Source organism: Papaver somniferum, chromosome 1 (assembly GCF_003573695.1).
Source record: "Papaver somniferum cultivar HN1 chromosome 1, ASM357369v1, whole genome shotgun sequence".
Taxonomy (NCBI): domain Eukaryota; kingdom Viridiplantae; phylum Streptophyta; class Magnoliopsida; order Ranunculales; family Papaveraceae; genus Papaver; species Papaver somniferum.
Genome location: NC_039358.1, coordinates 93,739,213 through 93,761,706, shown reverse-complemented (window position 1 = coordinate 93,761,706; position 22,494 = coordinate 93,739,213). Strand labels below are relative to the sequence as shown.

The following is a 22,494-nucleotide window of genomic DNA, read 5'->3' as shown; positions in this document are numbered from 1 at the left end:
AACGGAACTTCGTCCTTTGGAATCGAGACACGGAAAAATTTAGTTATTACATAATCATAATTTAGTTATTACATAAAAAAATTTAGTTATTACATGATCAAAATTTAGTTACATAATCAAGACTCGACACTTCACCTGAAATATTGATCGGAACGAGTTCGAGTAAAACTGAAAACGGAACTTCGTCCTTTGGAATCGAGACACGACAAAATTTAGTTATTACATAATCATAATTTAGTTATTACATAATCAAAATTTAGTTATACATGATCAAAATTTAGTTACATAATCAAGACTCGACACTTCACCTGAAATATTGATCGATTCGGAACGAGTTCGAGTAAAACTGATGAAAACGGAACTTCGTCCTTTGGAATCGAGACACGGAAAAATTTAGTTATTACATAATCATAATTTAGTTATTACATAATCAAATTTAGTTATTACATGATCAAAATTTAGTTACATAATCAAGACTCGACACTTCACCTGAAATATTGATCGATTCGGAACGAGTTCGAGTAAAACTGATGAAAACGGAACTTCGTCCTTTGGAATCGAGACACGTAAAAATTTAGTTATTACATAATCAAAATTTAGTTATTACATAATCAAGACTCGACACTTCACTTGAAATATTGATCGATTCGGAACGAGTTCGAGTACTAATTTAATTTTAATCGAATAATTTATAATTTAATTTTAATTGAATAATTTATAATTAACTATAATTTAATTTTAATTAAATTTGTGTGTGGGGAAATAATTTAACTTTAAAAAAAAGAAGACAAACACATGCTCGGTTTTGATGTTAACAATGTAAAATGGGTATCTTCTCAAACAGGCATGTACGCCTATCAGTTCATCCCTAAAATCTCTAAATCACTTCATCCATATCTCTCTATCTTAAGGAAAAAAATTCTCCAACTGATATTCTGGCAAAATAAGGGGATTTTTAGGGAAGATTTAGTCTTCATTTTGGAAATATTTCTGCACCTCCATAGGATGAAAATCTGATGAAATCAAGAATATTGAGAACATCTAGCGGTAATAATCCCAGTCAATTATTTTTTTATTTGAACCCTAACCTTTTTATTTTGGGGTTGAAATCAAAAGAAATAACTTTTGGGCGGGATTATTGCCCCTTGATGTTTTAGAATATCTATAGATTCAACCCTAAAATCAGTCTGATTTACTCCCATCTTAGGTATGTTGTAGCATTCATTCTTAGATTGCTGAAATTCTCATTATACTAGATGATTTTTGCGTAGTAATAAGTGTTACTATGTTAGCTTTTTGAATTTTGTTGTAACCCATTGCACTCTGTGTTAGCTTCATCTGGTTCCCTTGATGTTAGTCAACATTGATGCTCTCTGAATTTGTTAGTCCTGACAATCTCTTTTGAGCAACCAGGTACTTGTGAGGCTGAAATACAAACCAAGGAGGGGGTAAGAAGGAGCATCACAATATGTGGTAGTGCCTAAACCCAGTTTATACTGGAGGTATCATTCTCAAACCTTAAAGTTATTATCTCTGATAATTATCATGATAGCTTGTTGAACTGTAACCTCATTGTAATTTAGTTAAACCTCTGAACTTTTCATGCTCTGTCTTGAATGATATACCCCATGTTTGCCTGAAATGTTGTTAACTCCTGCAACATATAGAATCTGTTGAGTAAATTTGTGTCTGAAGTTTGTGCACTAAAATTCTTTTTCGCTGCACTAAAGTTTGTGTCTATTATTTTTCCTGCAACATATAGAATCTGTGCTCACTACTGCTTTGTTGTTCAGTACATCATGTTGAATCTGTGAGCATGTTTCATAGAACTTATCTGGTGATGTTATCCTATTAGAGGGACTAGTAAAATGGGTAGCTAAATGGGTGATGTATTGTAGCTGAATGGGTGATGTTTCATTCAATCTGGTGATGTTTCATAAAACTAAATGGTTGATGTTATCCTATTTGTTTTTGAATCTGTAGCTAAATGGGTGATGTATTGTAGGTACATGTATTTGTTTTCAATCTGTTTCAGGGGTGTCATTATTCTTCAGTGAAAGCATTGAGTTTCCAGTTCCATGAGAGACAGATTTAGTGATTTGCTTTATGTATAATACTATCGTGCAGTTTCGAGCATTTTCAGTTAAGACCTTTGGAAGAATTTGAAAATTTGCAATGATAAAATTCTTAACTTTTTGCAACAGTTGCCTGGGATTTGTTGTTTCTGGATCTAATTTCTACTAAATCAGCACTTTGAGACGAGGAGAGAAAAGCCAGAAAAGGAAGGCATTTTTTTAAAGAATCACTAAAACTGACTCAAAGTTACTTATAGGTATGTTTTTCAAGCCTTGATGTACTATGCACCAGTGTTAAGTACTTCGTATTTTTTTTCTCATTGTCATTGTGCAATCATTCTTCATGAACATTAGAGCTCTTTCTCGACAGATGTGACTTCACATCTGTCTAAAGAAGAAGATTTGAGCTCCCAGAGATATAAAAGTTGCCAACTATGTCAATTATAGAACTAGGGACATACTACTTATGATCTGATATTTCTAAGTTAATCAATTAGAGTACTTATTTGAAATGACATTTTGATTTCTAAGTTAATCAATTAGAGCACAGATCAGTGTTTACTCTAATTTAACAAACACACTGACCCTAGAGCTGCTGCAATTCATTCTCGCGAAATCTCCCAACTGCGGCTGACATACAGACCCTTCAGTATGTGTTATTCCAAAACTTGAAATGACTCCATTTACTGAAAGTACTAGACCAATTTTCCTGAGTTAATACTGGATGTCTGATTATGGGTTTGTGTGGCATGATTATCGGTTTGTATGAGGGAAATTGCATATTGCCTGTTTCATCTGTTATTACCATGTTTGTCCATATAAATTTTTTATGTTTCAAATGGTGCTGAATTTATTGGTAATTTCAAGACTTGTATGTCTAAATTGTCAAGTTAGGGGATAACTATTATTTTGAAATGAAACATATATTAGTTAATGCTAAGCTTGTATTTCTGAATTGATTTATCAGTTTTTGCTTTCATTGGAGTGCAACTGATGGATCTACTGGTCTCTTTGCGTTTCAGAATGGATAAATCCTGGATGAGTACTGATAGAAGAAGAAGAAACGTTATAGAGAAGGAGTTGCGGCGTTTCTGCGGTATGCTGTCAACCATCTCAAGGAGGAGGGTGAGACATATGATGAATTTCTTATGTTGTGTCCGTGTACAAATTGTTTAAATCTCTGTGCATGCTCCGTTGGCGACGTAGAAGATCATTTATTCGTAAATGGAATCGATCAAACGTATACTATTTGGAATAAGCATGGGGAAAAGGATGAGGCAATAACTAGTAGTAAGCCAGTTAACGTCAACAATGGTATGCACGCTGAATTTGAAATGGGAACTCCCACTGATGCTCCAGACGAAGATTTTGGAATGGGAACTCCCACTGATGCTCCAGACACTATAGATATGATGCAGGCTGCAGAAGAGTTCGCAGATGACCCTATAAAGTTTAAAAAGTTACTTGAAAATGCTGAAAAGCCCTTATACGAAGGATGTCCCAACTTCACAAAGTTGTCTGCAATTGTGCAGTTGTTTAAGTTGAAGAGTAAGCACGGTGCATCAGACATGTTTTTTAATGAATTGTTACCCTTGTTAAAGGACATGCTTCCCAAAGAAGGTAATTTAATGGCGAGGAGTACATATCAGGCAAAAAAAATATTGAAATCAATGGGTTCAGGGTACACAAAGATACATGCATGTATCAACAACTGCATTCTTTATTGGAATGAGTACAAGGATGAAAAAGTGTGTCCTACTTGTAAAGAACCCAGATGGAAAGTTGACAGGGATGGTAAAGTTTACGAGAATGTTCCAGCAAAGGTATTGTGGTACTTCGACATCATCCCAAGATTTCAGCGGCTGTTTCAATCGAAGCACACAGCAAAAGATTTGATATGGCACGATACCACTAGAAACAAAGACGGTGTTTTACGTCATCCGGCAGACTCACATGCTTGGAGAGAGATAGATAACAATTTCCCAGAAATTAAAGGTGATCCAAGAAATCTCGGTTAGCTGTTTCGGCTGATGGAGTTGATGTAAACACAGGCACCAAACATCACAGTGTATGGCCAGTTTTGGTTGTGATTTACAACCTTCCACCGGGGCTGTGTATGAAGAGAAAGTTCATCATGTTGTCGTTACTTATAGATGGTGCGCCAGGAAACAACATCGATGTCTTTTTAGAACCTCTTGTTAAAGATTTTCAATTCTTATTTGAGAAGGGAAAGAGAACATGGGATGCATATGCCCAAGAAATGTTTACTCTACGTGCAGTTGTTTTGTGGACGATAAACGATTATCCTGCTCTTGGTACACTATGTGGTTGTCGCTACGCTGGATATCATGGTTGTGTGGTGTGTCGTAAAAAACGCACAGTATTAGGCTTCATGACTCAAACAAGAATGTTTATGTTGGTTATAGAAGATTTTTACCCTATGAGCATCCGTTCAGAAGGCAGAAGGGGGCATTTGGCGGAAAACAAGAGTGGGAGACTGCTCCAGAACCAATGACCGGGGAAGAAATATATGAGGAGGTAAAATGTATAAAGAATTCATGGGGAAAGAAGGGGACGAATACTCAAGGGGAAGACGTGCAGGCTACACCTGGAAAAGGTGGAAAGATGAAGCGCATCGGAAAAACGAAAATTGAGCGCATCAAAAATATCAAAAGAAGTCGATAGGTCAGGTGAGGAAGAGGAAGGCAGGGAAACCACTTACTGGAGCAAGTACAACATATGGCAGCGACTACTTAGATATTGGCGCTATAATGATGTCCAACATTGTATTGATTTCATGCATGTCGAAAAGAATGTGGGACAAAGTCTTGTTGGAACGTTGCTGCACAACGGGAATACAAAAGATGGATTAAACGCCAGAAAGGATTTGGTGCGTTTGGGGTTAAAATCGGAGTTACACCCTAAGACAGATGACAAAGGAACGATACTTCCCGCAGCATGTTATACATTAACTACGGAAGAAAAAGACATATTCTTGGAGACACTATCCGAGTTAAGAGTTCCAGAAGGGTATTGTTCGGATTTTTCCACCCTTGTGAACCTAAAAGAGCGTAAGCTGATCGGACTCAAATCACATGATTACCATATGCTTATGCAACAATTTTTGCCCGTCGCTATTCGATCAATTATGCCTACACCTGTGAGATATGCTATTATCAGGTTTTGTTTCTTTTTCAGATCAATATCTGCCAAAGAAATCATGGTGGAAGAGCTAGATAAATTGCAAGAGGATCTCTGTGTGACGTTATGCTTACTAGAGAAGTATTTTCTTCCATCCTTCTTTGACATCATGATTCATTTAACTGTACATCTTACCAGGGAAGTGAAGTTATGCGGTCCGGTTTGCTTTCGATGGATGTATCCTTTCGAAAGGTGTATGAAGGTTATAAAGGGGCATGTGCGAAACAAGAATCAACCTTGTGGATGCATTGCCGAAGAGAATGTTGCAGAAGAGACGATTGAGATATATGTGAGTACCATAAAAGCATCAGGACAATTGGTATTCCACTAGATAGGCATAATACATCTCAGGAGGGAGAACCGTTATCAGCTGAAGAGCCGTGTATAGTTACCCCTGAACAGTTGAGACAAGCACATTTCTATGTAATGCAGAACACGCCTGAAATTGAGCCTTACATAGAGTAAGTATTAATTTGTTTTTTTTTTCCTGTTTTTTTCCTGTTTTTTTTTTGTACAAAGTATAATAACATTTGGTTATTGTACATACCAGCCGACACAAGCTATATTTGGAAACTAACTATTCTACTAAAAAGCGAGCATGGCTAGAGAAAGAGCACTCTAACACTTTTGGCGCTTGGTTAAAAAATGAGGTAATAGGTCATAGAAAAAGTGTCTTGTTTGATGTGTTATATTCCTTTAAACTCAAGGTTCATCCTAATAATGAATTTCAGGTTGAAAAAGAGTTGGCAGACGAGAGAAAGTATCTCAGAGAACTTAAGATGGATATCACACGGCCCGCACTACGAGGTAACGAAATACACTGTATATCGCATCAATGGATATCTATTCCGCACAAGATCCCGTGATGGTAGAATTCACCAGAATAGTGGGGTTAGCGTTGCAGCAAATGACATGCACATATCTAGAGATGATGATGTTACATATGGTAAAGCCTCTTATTATGGTGTCTTGCAAGAGATATGGGAGTTAGATTACTGTGAAAGAAAAGTTCATCTGTTCAAGTGCAATTGGGTTGATAATAAACGTGGGGTCAAAAGAGATGCTCTTGGCTACAAGATTGTTGACCTTACTATGTTGGGATACAAAAATGATCCTTTTATTTTAGCCTCACAAGCTAAGCAGGTATTTTATGTCAAAGACCAGTTAGATAAGAAAAAGTCTATTGTTTTTGTGACACCTCCCAAAAATTATAGAGATGACGATGGCAACGATGAGGAATTCAGTACAGTAATCTTTTCTGCGAATGATAATATCTTGCCGTCTGTAGATCCACAAGACTTGGGTAAAGAATCCCGAAATGATTACTTCCGAACTGACTGCCGAGGTTTACTTATACGCAAGCCAAAATGACACACTCCCGCAGGTACATCGCTTTATTTCCTTTAATCTGTGGTTATTCGGTTAGTGACATGATATTGAAAGAACGATAAAGATGGAACTTATGTTTAATCCTGTTCCTTAGCATGCTTTCTGTATGTTTGCGTGCTTTATTCTTTGTAAAATGAATAACATCATTTTATCCGTGTCTCATATGGAACTTCAATTGAAATTTCTACTACTGTACTTTACAACTTGCTACTCTGGTCACTTTTAAATAGATATCCAAGAGAATGAGAGTTGGTATGTTTTTGTCCTATTGCTTGAATATATTTATGGGCACATGCACTATAACTACATGTTGTACTTGTATTTCAGAAATCTTTTATACACTTCATAACATTACTCAAAGCATATGGTGAAATTGAATTCCAAGTACCCAAATTAGATTCGTAACCCTGTAGATATATGATGGAAACTCCAGTTCATTAACCACAAAAAAAAACATTTAAAATGATGGTGCTAAAGGTCTTATGGTTCTCAATTTTATGGTGAAAGCATTTGGGGGCGGACTGATGCTTTTTCCTAAGTGAATTGCATGGAGCGGTTCACTTGCTTGTGTGAGGAGTTTGTATTGTGTAGCCTGTGAAGAATAGTGAATTTTAATCTCATTTTCCTTGTTCCAATTTAACCCTCAACCGTTTTGAATACCATACTTGACAGGGTTTTTCCCATATCTTGTGAAAGTCCTCTTTGTAAGAAGTCTTGACCACAATTTATGTTGAGTTGGGCTGACACCTTGTATTAATTGTTGTGCCCTCGTTCTTTCTTCCTTGTTTTTTTTGAACTCAGAACCCTATTTTCCTGTTGCAGGTTCGTTGTGGCTATTCAACACTCTACATTGTCCCTGAGCTTTGACGAAGTCATTTTTATGCCATCAGATGCCTCTATAAGTTTGACACTCGAATTGTAGGACACGAACTCTGCATCTAAAACATCAAGAATTTGATTATGGGATTGTTTTGTCTTGTTATATAAAGAGCAAAAGAAATGCATTCCTACTGCAATCGTAGTTTTGGAGTGGCTGGCTCCAAAATCAATTTGATGTAATATTTTTGTTTTTTTCTTTTGGAAAGAGGTAAATAAAAAATATTGGTTGTAGATCTAAATTTTTTCATTAAATATATTGGCTAAAAATATAAAGCTTTTGTGAATTGATAAGTTAAACAGGTTTGGTTGGTCTCACAGATGGCTCCTGTCGTTTGCAGTCCCTTCTAGATTTGTATGAAAAGTTTAAGATATGGTTTCCTATTTTGGATTTTGGCATGGTTATATATCGGGAATTTTGGGAGAAAGTAACACAACAGAACTCCACTATACATGTTTTATTTTCACAAAACACCCGGCTGCACCCGCTGTATTGCAATTACCTTGGAAGCCACAATCACTTGTAATGTATCCTTCTATACACCAGAGCTTGAGGTTTCTTTATTGCAGTGAACATGCATAAACATTACCCTAGCATATGTTGCTTGAAAATTAAGCATACTAGGAGCATTTGGCCTAGAAAAGACTCGGTAACAACCATGGCTAGTACTTTAAAAGTTAAAATTCAATCTCATGTGTCTAATGGATCCGACGCTATGTTCACAATTTGTTTTTCGTGTAGCCATATCATAATCCTCCCAAAAAAAAATATGGAGTAACCATATGTCAATCTTTTGTCATGTTTGATATAATGTGTCAATTCCTTAGTATATGCGTGTCTAATAAACCAGATATTATGGACACATAAACAAACCAATGTGGCTAAATAAATCCTCTTTCCGTCACAGTCTAAAAGGTGTGTCTATTGTCATCCGACACTTTTGACACATACAAAATTATTTAATGTGGCCATATACGCATCTATGGCTACATGTGATTGGATTAAACTGAAAACCATGACCAAACGATACCCTATGGATACAGTTGATGGGTTTAGGAATAAACCCATGACTAAATGGTGCACTATGGCTACATGGTAAAACAAAATGTGGCTATAGTTATACTGATGACCAATAGCCACACAAATAACCTGAAACGTGGCTGGACTGTACACTAAAAAACGTGGCCTATGTGAAGGTTTGTACTAGTGTAGGAACTATAATCTTTTCTGATGACGAACCAAAGTTAGCATAGAATTTACTATCATCAAGATATTTAGGAATTACCTTGAGTGTCGATGATTTGAAGTCGTTGCCAGCTTCCTTTCCGTTTTGTTCCTTGATCTTCTTTGGTATCCACTTCTTGATTTTCTGATCCTTCTTCTTTACGTGATGAACACCACCAGGTGAGTGCTTTCGAGAATCCTTAGATTTAGAAGGATTAGATCTATGTATGCTTTCTTCAGAAGATGATCTCATGACAAATTTTAGACGAGGGAGGATTTTGTCAGAGTTCAAATGAGAAAGCTTTTCACAATTCTTAACAACATGACCTTTGTTTCCACAATGAAAACATCGATATTGATGACCCTGATGATATGTAGACCTCTGATGTGAGTGGTTTATCTTGTGATCCCTTCCAAATTCTTTTGTGCTAGATAAAAACTCCATTTTAGTATTTTTATTGTCAACACACCTTTTTTCTTTCAAAGAACAAGTTGAATTGGATTTTTTGTACCTTCCCGGAAGGGTTGTGTCCAACTGGTGTTCAGACATTAAAGAACACATATCATCAGTTGCAGTTTTTCTTAGCTGGTCTGTCTTCTTTTCTTGATTAATATTTTTCCTTAGTTTTCCTTCTAAGGATTGAATCTTCGAGGAAGAATTGATCTTGAAGGAGTCTAGATCAGTTTACATGTTGAAAGATCACGTTTGAGTTGATCATTTTCAGCTTTCATATGACATAAGTCTTCAAGGAGCTTTCCTTCTCTTTTTAGTGCAAGTGTAAGTTCAGTTGCACAGGTGAGGAATTCTTTGCTTAATTCATCTAGCTGTGACGTTACATAATCAACATTCTCTTTATCATCAAGCGATTCAGAATCAAAATCATTGATTGTGAGCACAGGGCTTGTAACAACACTAAAATCTCATTTTAGATTTGGATCCGAACTCAACCCATTTGAGTGGGAAGTTAGAACTGGATAGTGTGTGCTGCGATCCTAATATAAGGTGTGTATAGCCGTGGTGAGTGCCCCTAAATTTTTAGAATGAGTGTTTTTAATTAAACAAGGTATCCCTTAATAGTGTTAGGGTTGTTGGTTAGTAAGAGCAATAGAAATCTCTAGAATCATTAACATGGTTGACACGTGACTGGGCATGCATCAACTATGGGCATCTTTTTATCTTTGTTTCCCGAAACAAGTTTGAACAGAAGACAAACTTTTCATCGTTTTCTTTGCCCACTATCTTCTTCCTTCTCCCTTTGTAATTATCGCTTCACCACCGCCGCAAGCAAGGGAAGAAATCTTATCTCAAATCTGTGGTCAAGACTCCGTATTTTGGCTAGAGATTGGACTGTGCACAGGTAGGGGGTTTTCTCTCAATTTTTCACTTGATGTTTTCTTTCCTTAATATTTCTTTACCTTCAAAATTTGCAATTGATAGCTACTTGAGTTTAGTGTCTACTTTAATTCGGTGTTCTGTTATTGCAAATACATTTTTCTTAAGTAATACGATTCATGCAAATTTTGATTGATGATTTGGATTATTTTCTTTACCATGAACTCGATGATTTTTTCCCATATACCTTCTTCAAGTACCCATGTTTTTGGTTTCCTTCAACTGTGTTTAATTTTGAACACAGTTTGAAATCCATCAATTTTACTTACACCATGTTTGTTTACTCCTGACTCATCTGAGTTTTCTGGATCTGAATCATCTGGATCTGAGTGAAATCACCTGACTCATCTGGATCTGAGTCGATATGTTTGTTTTGAGTCAGATCTGACTCATCTGACTCGGAAATAAGTGAGTCAGTGGTTTGGTCCCATGAGTCAGGGGTATTTTGTTACCTGACTCAAATGAGTCCGAGTCAGGGGTTATGTCTGAGTCATAGGTCGAGTCAGATCTGATTCAAAATGGAAAACAAACGGTCTGACTGATTGCAAACAAACAAGTTCTTAGTTAACTCTTAAAGCTTGAATAAATGGTTTTCTGAAGACTAAAAATGTTTCTACAGACATCCAAATTTTATTTTTCCATCCTAATCAAGTCTTATACTGTTCTTTTAAACTAGCCGTTGTCTGTTTGCTAAAATTACCCAATGAACTGCATCTTCGAAATGCGGCTCGAGTTCTAAACAGATTTATTTTGGTTTCCTGATTTATATCTAAATTCGATGTTGGTCGGCGGTAAATGATCTACGACTAAAAATGTTAGTTATAATCGTAGCCTTTTTAAATTTCCATCTTAGAAATGCCACTTTGTTTATAATGGTGCATGTACCCAAGGATACAATGGCTTTGACATTAAATTTCATAATTGTTTTATACGTTTTATCCTTGCATTTAGTAAGCAGCTGACCAACCCTTGTCATGTTGCGTTTTATTTTATAAGAAAACTTAACTATATGTCTATAGTTGATCCATTGATTTTCCAAATTGGGTCTCGTCTTTCTGCTCATTTGGTACTCTTTTCCAACTAACTGATCACTAGTGGTTTTCCTATTTTGTACCCACTCATACTAGATGTTTTGCTTATTTCTACTTTTCCCTATGAAAGGTTAATTTTTATTAAGTTCTGAAATGTGAAATTGTTTTTATATTTGAGGACTTACAGTGAGTGCTTACCTATGACATAATTACTCAACGTTTTCAGTATTTTGAATTGTTTTCATTGACCATGGATTCTATATCGTGTTTCGTGGTAAGTGATTCTTACTCTCATACAGTTTTTGTGTTCAGTAAAATCCGATTTACTAATCATGTGATTGCTGCCAATGCATTTGCGCAAGATGTAGTTAAGAATTTGTGAGATTTCCATAACATTGTGCTTCGTGGATGTTTTCTTTGTGACAACGTATTTGGAAACTAGATGACTCTACTTTTGGAAACTAGATGACTCTACTTTAGGAACGTCAGGCCTAAATGGCACCCCACCACCTCGGTGGCAACCCGGAAGATCGTTGCGGCAACGATGGCTGGTAACCAGAACTACCCTGGCGGTGGTACTGGCCATGAATAGTAGAGCAATATTATTTATGGTTCTGAATCTTTAAACGGTATTTGCGTAAGTATTCCTTTCTCTACTTAATCATTGTTGTTGCTCCTTGCTTACGGATTTATATTTCATGCTCAACTTGGTTAGTTTGATTTACCTTTTGATTGCTTTACAATCGGCACATTATTTTGTAACCCCTACTGGGTATTCGCTCACCCCGTTTTGTTTTGTTTCCCCCCCCACAGAGTACGGAGAGAAGTTGCGGTAGTAAGCCGGGCAGAGCTTACGTAAGGCTTTATCGCTTGGAAAGTTAGTATTTTCTAAGCTTATGATATTGTATATCACGGGGGTATCTGGCTAGTTTCAGTTCTCTTGATTTGATCCCATGTCATTTCTATTGCACTTTGATGTTATATATATGTTGGCTTCTACCGGATCTTTATATGTTTTAAATTGAAAACTTGTCAGTTTCGTGTATAATGGGTCTGGTCTCGGGCTATACAGACTAGTTTCTGAATTCATTTTGTTGCCTAGATGTTCTTGGCTTTTGGCTTTACGGACTACATTCTTTACCATTGTTCTTTTTGGCATTTGTTTAATCTAAGATAGGATCTGTACAGTGAATTTCTAAGTGTAATTAATAGCTACTTATATTCATTTTCCTGTGAAATCATTATTTGCTACGTACATGTACCCAGTATATAGCTTGTATAAATCTATTCATCTCTTGTGAATCCAAAAATGTAATTTATCTCATCCTTGCAATGAATTCATTATGTTCATATTAGACACTCTTTGAACTGTTTTAGGCGTAAACGTATATACATGCGTCTGGATTGAGTGGGTGTTTTATGTTTACACCATGGGAATGCTCCTTCACTGTTCTTTAATCTTTAATATCTTTTTTATGGCATTATATACTACTTTGATTTGTTAAAATAAAACTCTTGCTCACATAAGTAAATGGGCTGGTCACGTTTTCGATTTTTTTTGTGAGCACTTGAACTGTTAACTTACATTTCCGTGAGTATAAAACATGATGATTTTATTGCATTTTAATTTTTCTATTACAAAATAACAAAAAAATGGGTTCTGTTTTGTTTTCGTGCATATTTGTATTTTATAAATTGCGAGTCTCGATTCTCTTTGTTGATAGATTTCAGAAGTAGATGTATGTTTCATTGATTACAAAAGTAGATGTATGTTTCATTTTTCCGAGTGACGTGATGGAAGGTTTGTGCTTGCCAGTAGAGTCGGATCCCGATTCGACGGGAGTCAAAATCTTCTGTCCGTTACAGGGCTTAACTTAACCTCTTCGAGAGAACACGGAGACATATTGTCAGAAGAGTAGGTAGAGCTTGCAGAAGACATCCCTTCTAAGCATTTTTTAAAGTTAAACCCTGGACGAGTTTTACTCAAATCTTGAGATACGTTAACCGAATTTATTAGATTCATTCTTATAGGTTGGATCGCACCAAACACGGATTGTTAGATCTTTTCGTGTTTGCCCGTTCTGATACCAATTGAAAAGGCGAGGGTACCCAAATATATCTCAAGCTAAAACTTTTCCTACCTATAAGTCTTTTCTCCGAAAGTGATTGTCTATGGACTGAGTCGAGATAATGCAACTAATCGGTTCACACTTCGTGTGATCGTCTATGGATACGAGATCGAGAAAATACAACAACGAAGTATGTTTACTTGATAAAAAGGTTCGGACATAACCAAACTCAATAGGATTGCTTATCAAGTAAATAGAAATTAACGTTTGTGTAATTTACTTTAATTATAATAAAACAATTATAATGCGGAAATATAAAGTAAATGACACGACAAGATTTTGTTAACGAGGAAACCGCAAATGCAGAAAAACCCCGGGACCTTGTCCAGAATTGAATACTCTCAGGTTTAAGCAGCTACACAAAATTAAACCAACTTCGTATAGTTGGAACCAAGCAACTAAACCTCTGTATTCCCACGCTTCCAACTGATGAATAAGTCACGTACTTGGAACAATTCATTTGTTTCGTATTCCAAACAGTAAAGGAACAACAAATCTGTTTGGTAACAACTCTTTTCAACCAAGTGATGTGAGTCGGACAAAGGCTCTTCTGTTTATCTTAACATAAAATCCTTCGTCAGGTTCTTAGATCTATCTTATGTTCAACTACCGAAGTAATTGTTAAGATTTTGCTATCAATAGTTGGAGGGTTGGTAATGAACAAAAAATCTTAATCTGAAAGCACATATGGATTCAGGATCTAGAAGGGCCACCAATTCCTAAAAATGGAGTTTCATTTCACCCCAACTACAAGTATGTGCATCAACTTTTTTTCTCAAGACACATGAAGTTGGGATTATCAGCTTATTTTCTCCTTGTATGAATCTACTACAACAAGATTAATTCTGAATATCTCAATTCAGCATCGTCATGAAGACACTTTGGTCTGAACCCTTGGAAGAAATGGACATTTCTCAGTAAAATCAACTTATAGGAAAATGTTTGAGGAGAAGAATCTAAATCATTCTGTGGGAACTAGAATGCAAGGAATATTCAAAAAACTCTGGAAGCTGCCATTACTTCCTAGAATCAATTAGTTTTTGTGGAAATGCGTCAAATATATACTTCCCACCAGAGATAAACTCTATTATGCTATCCAGAATGGAGATATGAACTGTCATTTTAGTTCTCAAGTACCTGAGACTGCAGCTCACATAATTTTGGAATATCAGTTAACTAAGAAAGTTTGGTTTGATACCTTGGGTATTCACACACATCAAGGTAATAACTTGCAAGAATGGTTTTGTAGTTGGATGGACAAATTACTGACCAATCAAATCAAATTAAAGAAGGAGATGTCTCCAATATAACTATAGCTGCATAATGCATATGGACGGAAAGATGAGACAAATTTTTCAAAAGCATAAATTCAACACTGGAGAAAATCACTCACCAGTGCTGGAAGGATTTATCCGAATTTGAAACTAAGCCTTCTTCTACTCATGTTCCTCCTTCTTTACAGTCTAGAGTCAATTTTCATTGGTGCCCTCCTCTGAGAGGATCTTATAAAATTAATTCAGATGGTTCTTTCCTTTTGGCTAATAAATATGGAGGTATAGGACTAACCATACATGATTTTGTAGGTACCCACCGTGGCTCAAAATGTATCTACTTAGCAGCAGCTTTGGGTCCAGAGCATGCAGAGTGCAGGGGATTATGGGAGGCAACTAAGTGGTCTAAAGAGCTAAATTTGGAGACGGCAGAATTCGAATTAGACTCAAGTCAGGTGGTTGATGCCTTGACTAAAGACTCTCTCAACATAGATTGGAGAATCAGGAATATGGTTTTAGATATTAAAATTTTATTTTGTAGTTTTAGCTCTTGGCAACGTTCGTACGTGCCTAGAGAGAAGAATAAGATTACAGACATTTTATCAAAATATGCAAGATAGATAGAATCAGTGGTGTGTGGTTATTAACACCTCCGAGTTGCATTGTCAATCAACTGCATGAGGATAAAGCTATGTAAACACCACTTCATAATAAATTTAATCTCCAGTTTTAAAAAAAAATAAAATAAAAAGTCGAATTGTCATTTCTAGAATGTCGGTGATAGCCTTAAATTGAAAGAATTAGCTTCTGCTAACGGAGTTAATCAAACCAATTCCTCATCACCTTAGTGGTTGTCGTTGCCAACAACCATCCACGTGGTTTACGATCAAGTCTTGGTATTCAAGCAACAAGATCACAAAAAAAAAATTGTAGACCTTCTGTATTATATTGTTTAGTTAATATAATTAATTTTTCTATAAAAACAAAATCACAAAATAAAAGACGGAGTTAAACACTTATGTGTGAAAAAAAGAAAAAAAAATCATATCAATGTCTAGCTAGATGTTATCGGTGATTGGACTTTTTTTTCTTTTCTTTTTCTGTAGAAAAGAAAAAAAACAAATAATTAAATTACTCTAATATCCTTGCATGAGTAGCACTAGCTATTTAATCCTCTCTGATTTTATATGCTCAAGTTGCATGCTATTTATATGCTCAAGTTGCATGCGAAAACAATTGTTAAGAACAATCATTCAGGTGGCCAAGACATTAGACGTGCACGCTAATACTATTTGTAGTAAAGACTTGCGAGTAAATCTTCGTTAGTGTTGGTGGGCAAGACGTTAATAGGACGTGCACATGCTAATAATATATGATCACCAAGTAATTAGAACTGATTAGCATTATAATCAGTTCATATCTGTTCATCCAGTATTACCTGCTGTCAACGGAAATAATCAATCATCCAGCCAATTAGCAACATAGTTAATGGACGTGGGTGGATATCAAGACACTGTTAAAGGATCACTAATAATGGCGCCGCGTAACGCCAAGACACTGTTGTGTAGTGTTCATGAAACGGCAAAAACAAAAGCAGAAACGGAATTAAAAATCCAGTAATTTCTTCTCTTTTTGGTCATATTCAGTCGTGCAAACCCGTAGTAACCTTGCCTGACAACTACCGGCAATATTGCTTCAAAAAAAAAAAAAAAAAACTACGGGCAATATTGGTAGGATATTCTCACGCTCCATTTGTAAATTAGAAGCTTTGATCTTACGAGAGGATTATCAAAATTAACTAAATTTATCTATGGGTTTCTGAAAACAAAAACGTCTAATAATCAATTATTGTTACATCCGTCCATATACACGGGTTCAGAGTTAATCATTCACTTTCATTTGTGTTGTCCTGATAAAAACTTATAATGCACCACTACTATTGGTCATTTGATAAAATATCTCCGGACGGTCAATTTCAAATAAAAACAGAATAGTTGAAGATTTCATATCCAAAAGAACGTTAATTAATCCAAACATTATTTATTTTCTTGAAACAGAACTAACCAGACACTATCCAATGAAATCTAAGAGGCATTGCTATAAATAGAGCTCTGTTGCGCATTTAAATCTCATCAACTTTCCATTATCTATTAAGTTAAGTTCTCTTTCTCTTTAAAAAGCAAGTCGATCTTATTTAGGAGGTCGACAAACTTTGGTAGCGAGAGAGAATTAACACATTTCAAGTTAGTTGATTAAGTGGGATTAGAAATGGCAAACCGTACTGGCATTATTTTCTCTACGATCTTTTTTCTTGGTCCAATCAGTATGATGTGTTCCTCGATTGTCGACGCGGTACGTATTCTATCTACCTATAATAGTGATTTGTGAACATAAACATATGTTCTGTTGGTTAGGTTTATTACTATTTATATATTCTATTAATACCGTGCATCGCTCACCCTTTTGTTATCCGGGATTGTTGACAATCTGTCACCAGTTTCCATATTTTTTTATTCTCGTATGAAAATTGTCCTTTTGTTTTCTAATTTTTATTTTGATAGACATTTTTCATTTTGAAAATAATTATACAGAGGCGATTGGGTGGTATAGATGTGCTCTCGAAAAACAACCAAAATGGAATAAATGTGCTTGCAAACAATAATAAAGATGGTGTAAATATACTCGCCAACGGAAACAAAGATGGTATAAATATACTCGCAGATGAAAACCAACGTGGAGTAAATGTGCTTTCAAATAAGAACAAAGATGGTGTGAATGTACTCGCCAACGGGAACGATGGAGGTGTGAATGTGCTTTCAAACAAGAACAAAGATGGTGTGAATGTACTCGCCAACAGGAACGACGGAGGTGTGAATGTGCTTTCAAATAAGAACAAAGATGGTGGGAATGTACTCGCCAACGGGAACAACGGAGGTGTGAATGTGCTTTCAAACATGAATAAAGATGGTGTGAATGTACTCGCCAACGGGAACGACGGAGGTGTGAATGTGCTTGCCGACAAGAACAAAGATGGTGTCAATGTACTCGCCAACGGGAACGATGGAGGTGTGAATGTGCTCGCCGACAAGAACAAAGATGGTGTGAATGTAGTCGCCAACAGGAACAATGGAGGTGTGAATGTGCTCGCCGAAAAAAACAAAGATGGTGTGAATATACTCGACAACGGGAACAAAGGTGGTGTGAATGTAGCCACAAACAAAAACGGAAGTGGTTCAAATGTCGTCACAGACAAAAAAAAAGCGATACAGATACGTATGCGGATAATAACTACGATGGTGGAAATAAATACGGAAATCACTATTAGTGCCCAAACTAGTACATTTACCCCCCCCCCCCCCCCCCCCCACCCACACCCACCCCCCCAACTTTTATTTTGGAATAAAAGGAAGCTGGTAAGAGTACAGGGAAACAAAATGACTAAAGGTTACAAGTTTTCTGGAAGACCACAATTTTCATTTTATTTCTTTTAAGTGGTTGTGTTAGATGGCAATCAAGTTTGTGCCTTGAAGGGTCGTGCAATTGTTTGTTTTTAGGGTTCGAACTTGTTTGTTTGTTTTCTCCCAAAAATAGTTGTTATTTGTTTCGCGACATCTTGATATATTTATGTTATAAATTTTGTTCTTTTATATGGAGTTCTTACATTTTTGGGACAATGGAAATAGACGTGTTACTTAATTGATGTCTTTCAAATTGTAATCATTTATTGAAATTTTGATGTATTCATCCCCTTTTCTAAAAGCTAGAAGAAATAAAAATTAAACAAATTATATTTTTGGAAATATATTAAAATTTGGATGTTCGGACATCTGAAGAAAAAAAAATCTGTGAAATTTAATTTAATTTCTAATTTTTAACTTTTTATGTTTAGTGGAAACTTAATTGATTCAAATTACGATCAATCACATATCCAAAATAGATAAGGATAATATATACATATAATAGTGTGGTTATTTTGTCTAGGAGTTAGATAAGTGATGAGTGCTCGTATATATGTTTGAAAAGGAGATGATACCAAGTATACCAACAAATTTTTCGTTCGGCAGCCTGTATGAAAAAAACCTAACACAATTGCAAATAAACCAACTTAATGATCCTTCACAGTATGTCTATATATAGTTTTTTTGTATCTCTATCTCTTCTCAATCAGAAAGTCTAGACTATAGAGTCAGTGAACCTGATTGTTAAGAAGAATACTTGGACGATCTCAAAAATCAATATCCAAATAACTAATCGTTCTGCCAAGTATGAAACTTTTTATCTATCTTTCAAGATGCGAATTCTACAAGAACGAGTCTCGTAATCGATCAAAGTTAATATGAACATATCTACTAGAATTGAATACGTACTACTTGTGTAAATCTTATTATAAAGAGAAAAAATATAGTACAGAAAAGAAAAAACACAAGACACCAGACGTTTTGTTAACGAGGAAGACACAACATAAGCAAAAAATCTCGGGACCTCGTCCAGGTTTGAACACGGTACATATTCTATCTCCATGTATTAATCATGTTAAAATCCATAGCCTAGCTGCTAGTACGTGTTGGAAAGCATTTGAATAAATCTACCATCTATAAAGGCGAATTTTGTATTGTCGTGAGTTTTAGAAATATGTTTTCCTATTGCGTCAAATCAGTTGGACATTTGGTAAACTACAACATATTATATGTTGTGAGACTGACAAAGTGTAAATTTTGTTTCGTAAATCATTGTGCCGAGGTGTTGTTGATGGAACTAATGTCGAAAATAGACATATTTTAATTATTATTTTGAAATAAAATCTAATTAGAATAAAATAGGTTTTTTAATTTCAATATTTTTAAATAGATATAATACTATTTTTCAGGTACTTTATTATTATGATGATGTAATAATTTTACTTTTACATTTTATCTATTATTGTTAGTGTTGTTACTATCATTATTATTATCACTATTTCAAAAGAAAAAGAGAGAAAGAAATCTGAAACTGGGAATATAAAAATAGATGTACAACACTCTACGATAAAAGATGTCTTTTCAAAGAAATAATAAGGTTAAAATGAAGAATCACTTAAATAAATTTAGGTGAGTGTGATTCCAATTCACGTTGAGCGTCATTAGGATTAATGCTCAGTACTAAGTTTTAGGAGTGTCAATGCAAATAACATCTTAACGTTGTTTCTCTTGTCGCTTTAAAAAATTTTACTACTAGGCTTGCATTTCCATGATCATGCTTTAAGTGGTTTGTTAGCTTGAAACATGGAATTTTTCCATCATAAAGCTTGCTCTCAGTATAGAAGTTACTTTTTTTTATCCCTCAAGTTTATCCGCTGCCCTTATCATCAATTTCCATAAAAAAAATCGCATAGATTCTTATTTTATTTTTTGTTGTCGGTTTTTTGTATTTCTAACAAGAGCGTTTAAACACTCATACAGAGGCGATTAGGAGGTATAGATGTGCTCTCAAACAAAAACCAAGGTGGAGTAAATGTGATCGCCGACGACAACAAAAATGGTGTAAATGTGCTTTCAGACAATAACCAAGGCGGAGTAAATGTGCTTTCTGACAACAACCAAGGTGGAGTAAATGTGCTCTCGGATAAGAACCAAGGCGGAGTAAATGTGCTCGCCGATAACAACAAAAATGGTGTGAATTTTCTTTCAGACAACAACCAAAATGGAGTGATTGTACTCTCTAACAAGAACCAAGGTGGAGTAAACGTACTTTCTGACAACAACCAAGGTGGAGCGAATGTGCTCTCAGATAAGAACCAGGGAAGAGTAAATGTGCTCGCTGACCAAAACAAAGGAGGTGTTAATGTTCTCTCTGACAACAACAACAATAATTTAAATGTTCTTTCAAAACAAGAACCAAGGCGGAGTAAATGTACTTTCTGACAAAAACCAAGGTGGAGTGAATGTGCTTTCTGACAACAACCAAGGTGGAGTAAATTTGCTCGCCGACCAAAACAAAGGAGATGTCAATGTGCTCGCTGACAACAACAAAAATGGTATAAATGTGCTTTCGGACAAAAACCAAAACGGAGTGAATGTACTTTCTGACAAGAACCAAGGTGCTATAAATGTGCTTTCTGACAACAACAAAGGAGGAGTGAATGTTCTCTCAAATAAGAAACAAGGTGGAGTGAATGTGCTCGCAGACCAAAATAAAGGCGGTGTTAATGTGCTCGCCGACAACAACAACAATGGTATAAATGTGCTTTCAGACAAAAACCAAAACGGAGTGAATGTACTTTCTGATAAGAACCAAGGCGGAGTGAATGTTCTCTCAGATAAGAACCAAGGTAGAGTAAATGTGCTCGCCGACCAAAACAAAGGAGGTGTTAATGTGCTCGCTGACAACAACAACAACAATGGTGTAATTGTGCTTTCAGAAAAAAACCAAAACGGAGTGAATGTACTTTCTGATAAGAACCAAGGTTTAGTAAATGTTCTTTCTGAGAACAACAAAGGAGGAGGGAATGTGCTCGCAGAAAAAAACAAAGGCGGTGTTAATGTGCTCGCTAACGACAACAAAAATGGTGTGAATGTGCTTTCAGACAAAAAACAAAACGGAGTGAATGTACTTTCTGACAAGAAACAAGGTGGGGTAAATGTGCTTTCTGACAACAACAAAGGCAGAATGAATGTGCTCTCCGATAAGAACCAAGGGGGAGTAAATGTTATATCAAACAAGAACCAAGGTGGAGTAAATGTTCTCGCAAACAAGAACCAAGGTGGCGTAAATGTACTCGCGAATAGAAATAAAGGTGGTGTTAACGTGCTCGCGGACAAAAACAAAGGTGGTGTAAATGTGCTTTCCGATAAGAACAAAGATGGTGTAAATGTACTCACAAACAAAAATGGAAGTGGTTCAGATGTTGTCCCATACAAGAAAGACAGTAGTGCAAATGTGCCCGCGGATAACAACAACGATGGTGAGTATGAACATCATTACTAATGTCCAAACATGTGCATTTGCCTCCCCTAACATTGTATGGAGCTGGAAATCAAAGTCGGTAAGGGTGACGGGAAAGTAAGAACGAAAAGACCGAAGGTTATAAGTTTTTAAGAGGATCACGATTCTTATTATATTTCTTTTAATTTTTTACGTTAGATGACGATCAAGTTTATACATTGAAGGGTTGTGAAAGTATTTGTTTTTAGAATTGTAATTTTATTTTTTGAAGATGGTTGTTATTTGTTATGAAGTCTCATGGAAAAAAAACAGCAGCGGTTATCTTTTTATTTGGGATTCTATCATTTTATGGGACGATGGAAATAGATGTGTGAGTTAATTGTTGTCTTTCAATTTTTATTCATTTAAATGGCTTATTACCCATCGCTAAAAACTAAGAGATCCAAAATATAAATGATGTTTTTCCAAATACAATTTGGATATTTAGAATCTGAAAAAGTTTTCTTGGGAAAGTTTTTTTGTTTTTTGTTTTTTTTACAATAAAAGGGAAATTAATTCTTTCATAACACAATCATTCATACATCCAACGTAGGTAAGGATAATGTAGGAATAATATTTTGGTAGTTTTGTCTGCGAGTTATATAAGTGATGAGATTTATCATGCTCGTACCAACCCACTTATCACTGATTATTATTTTGATACATGACAGTAAAAGAGTTTGTACATATATACTAATAAAATGAAGGATATGACTTTAAAGTTAATGAAGGTTCAGTTGGTAGTTTAAAAGGAGAGGGTACCTAGTACACCGCAAACTTCTTTATTCGTTAACCTATATGTACAATTCCTTGTACAATCAATAAGTATAAATCAATATTAAAAGATCCTTATACTTGATTGTATATCAATGTCAACCTAGTGTGTAATCAAACTGTACGAAGTGAATTTCAACAAGAACAAGTCTTGTAATTTATTTTTCAAG

General features: G+C 35.5%; 1 protein-coding gene and 1 long non-coding RNA gene across 3 annotated transcripts; both read left to right on the top strand.

The window, feature by feature from the left end:
- Positions 1-9,979: 9,979 nt before the first annotated feature.
- On the top strand, positions 9,980-12,415 carry LOC113294685. Of its 2 annotated transcripts, XR_003332680.1 has the most exons (3): positions 9,980-10,124; positions 11,503-11,827; positions 12,004-12,415. It is a non-coding gene; the product is annotated as an uncharacterized LOC113294685 (long non-coding RNA). The 2 variants fall into 2 exon arrangements; XR_003332678.1 differs by lacking the exon at positions 9,980-10,124 and having other exon boundaries at positions 10,591-11,827.
- Positions 12,416-16,821: 4,406 nt separating this feature from the next.
- On the top strand, positions 16,822-21,553 carry LOC113347659 (uncharacterized protein DDB_G0290685-like). The gene is made up of 4 exons (XM_026591336.1): positions 16,822-16,942; positions 17,182-18,003; positions 20,029-20,373; positions 20,462-21,553. Exons 1-4 carry the CDS (start codon positions 16,859-16,861, stop codon positions 21,551-21,553), a joined length of 2,343 nt encoding a protein of 780 aa, XP_026447121.1. The 5' UTR covers positions 16,822-16,858.
- The last annotated feature ends 941 nt before the right edge of the window (positions 21,554-22,494 follow it).

Excerpts from the sequence above, each read along its gene's own strand:
- LOC113347659 (XM_026591336.1), top strand. The coding sequence starts at position 16,859 with ATGGCAAACCGTACTGGCATTATTTTCTCTACGATCTTTTTTCTTGGT. Across the intron at positions 16,943-17,181 it reads GTTCCTCGATTGTCGACGCG|AGGCGATTGGGTGGTATAGA; the intron begins GTACGTATTCTA and ends ATAATTATACAG. Across the intron at positions 20,374-20,461 it reads CAGATAAGAACCAGGGAAGA|AACCAAGGCGGAGTAAATGT; the intron begins GTAAATGTGCTC and ends TTTCAAAACAAG.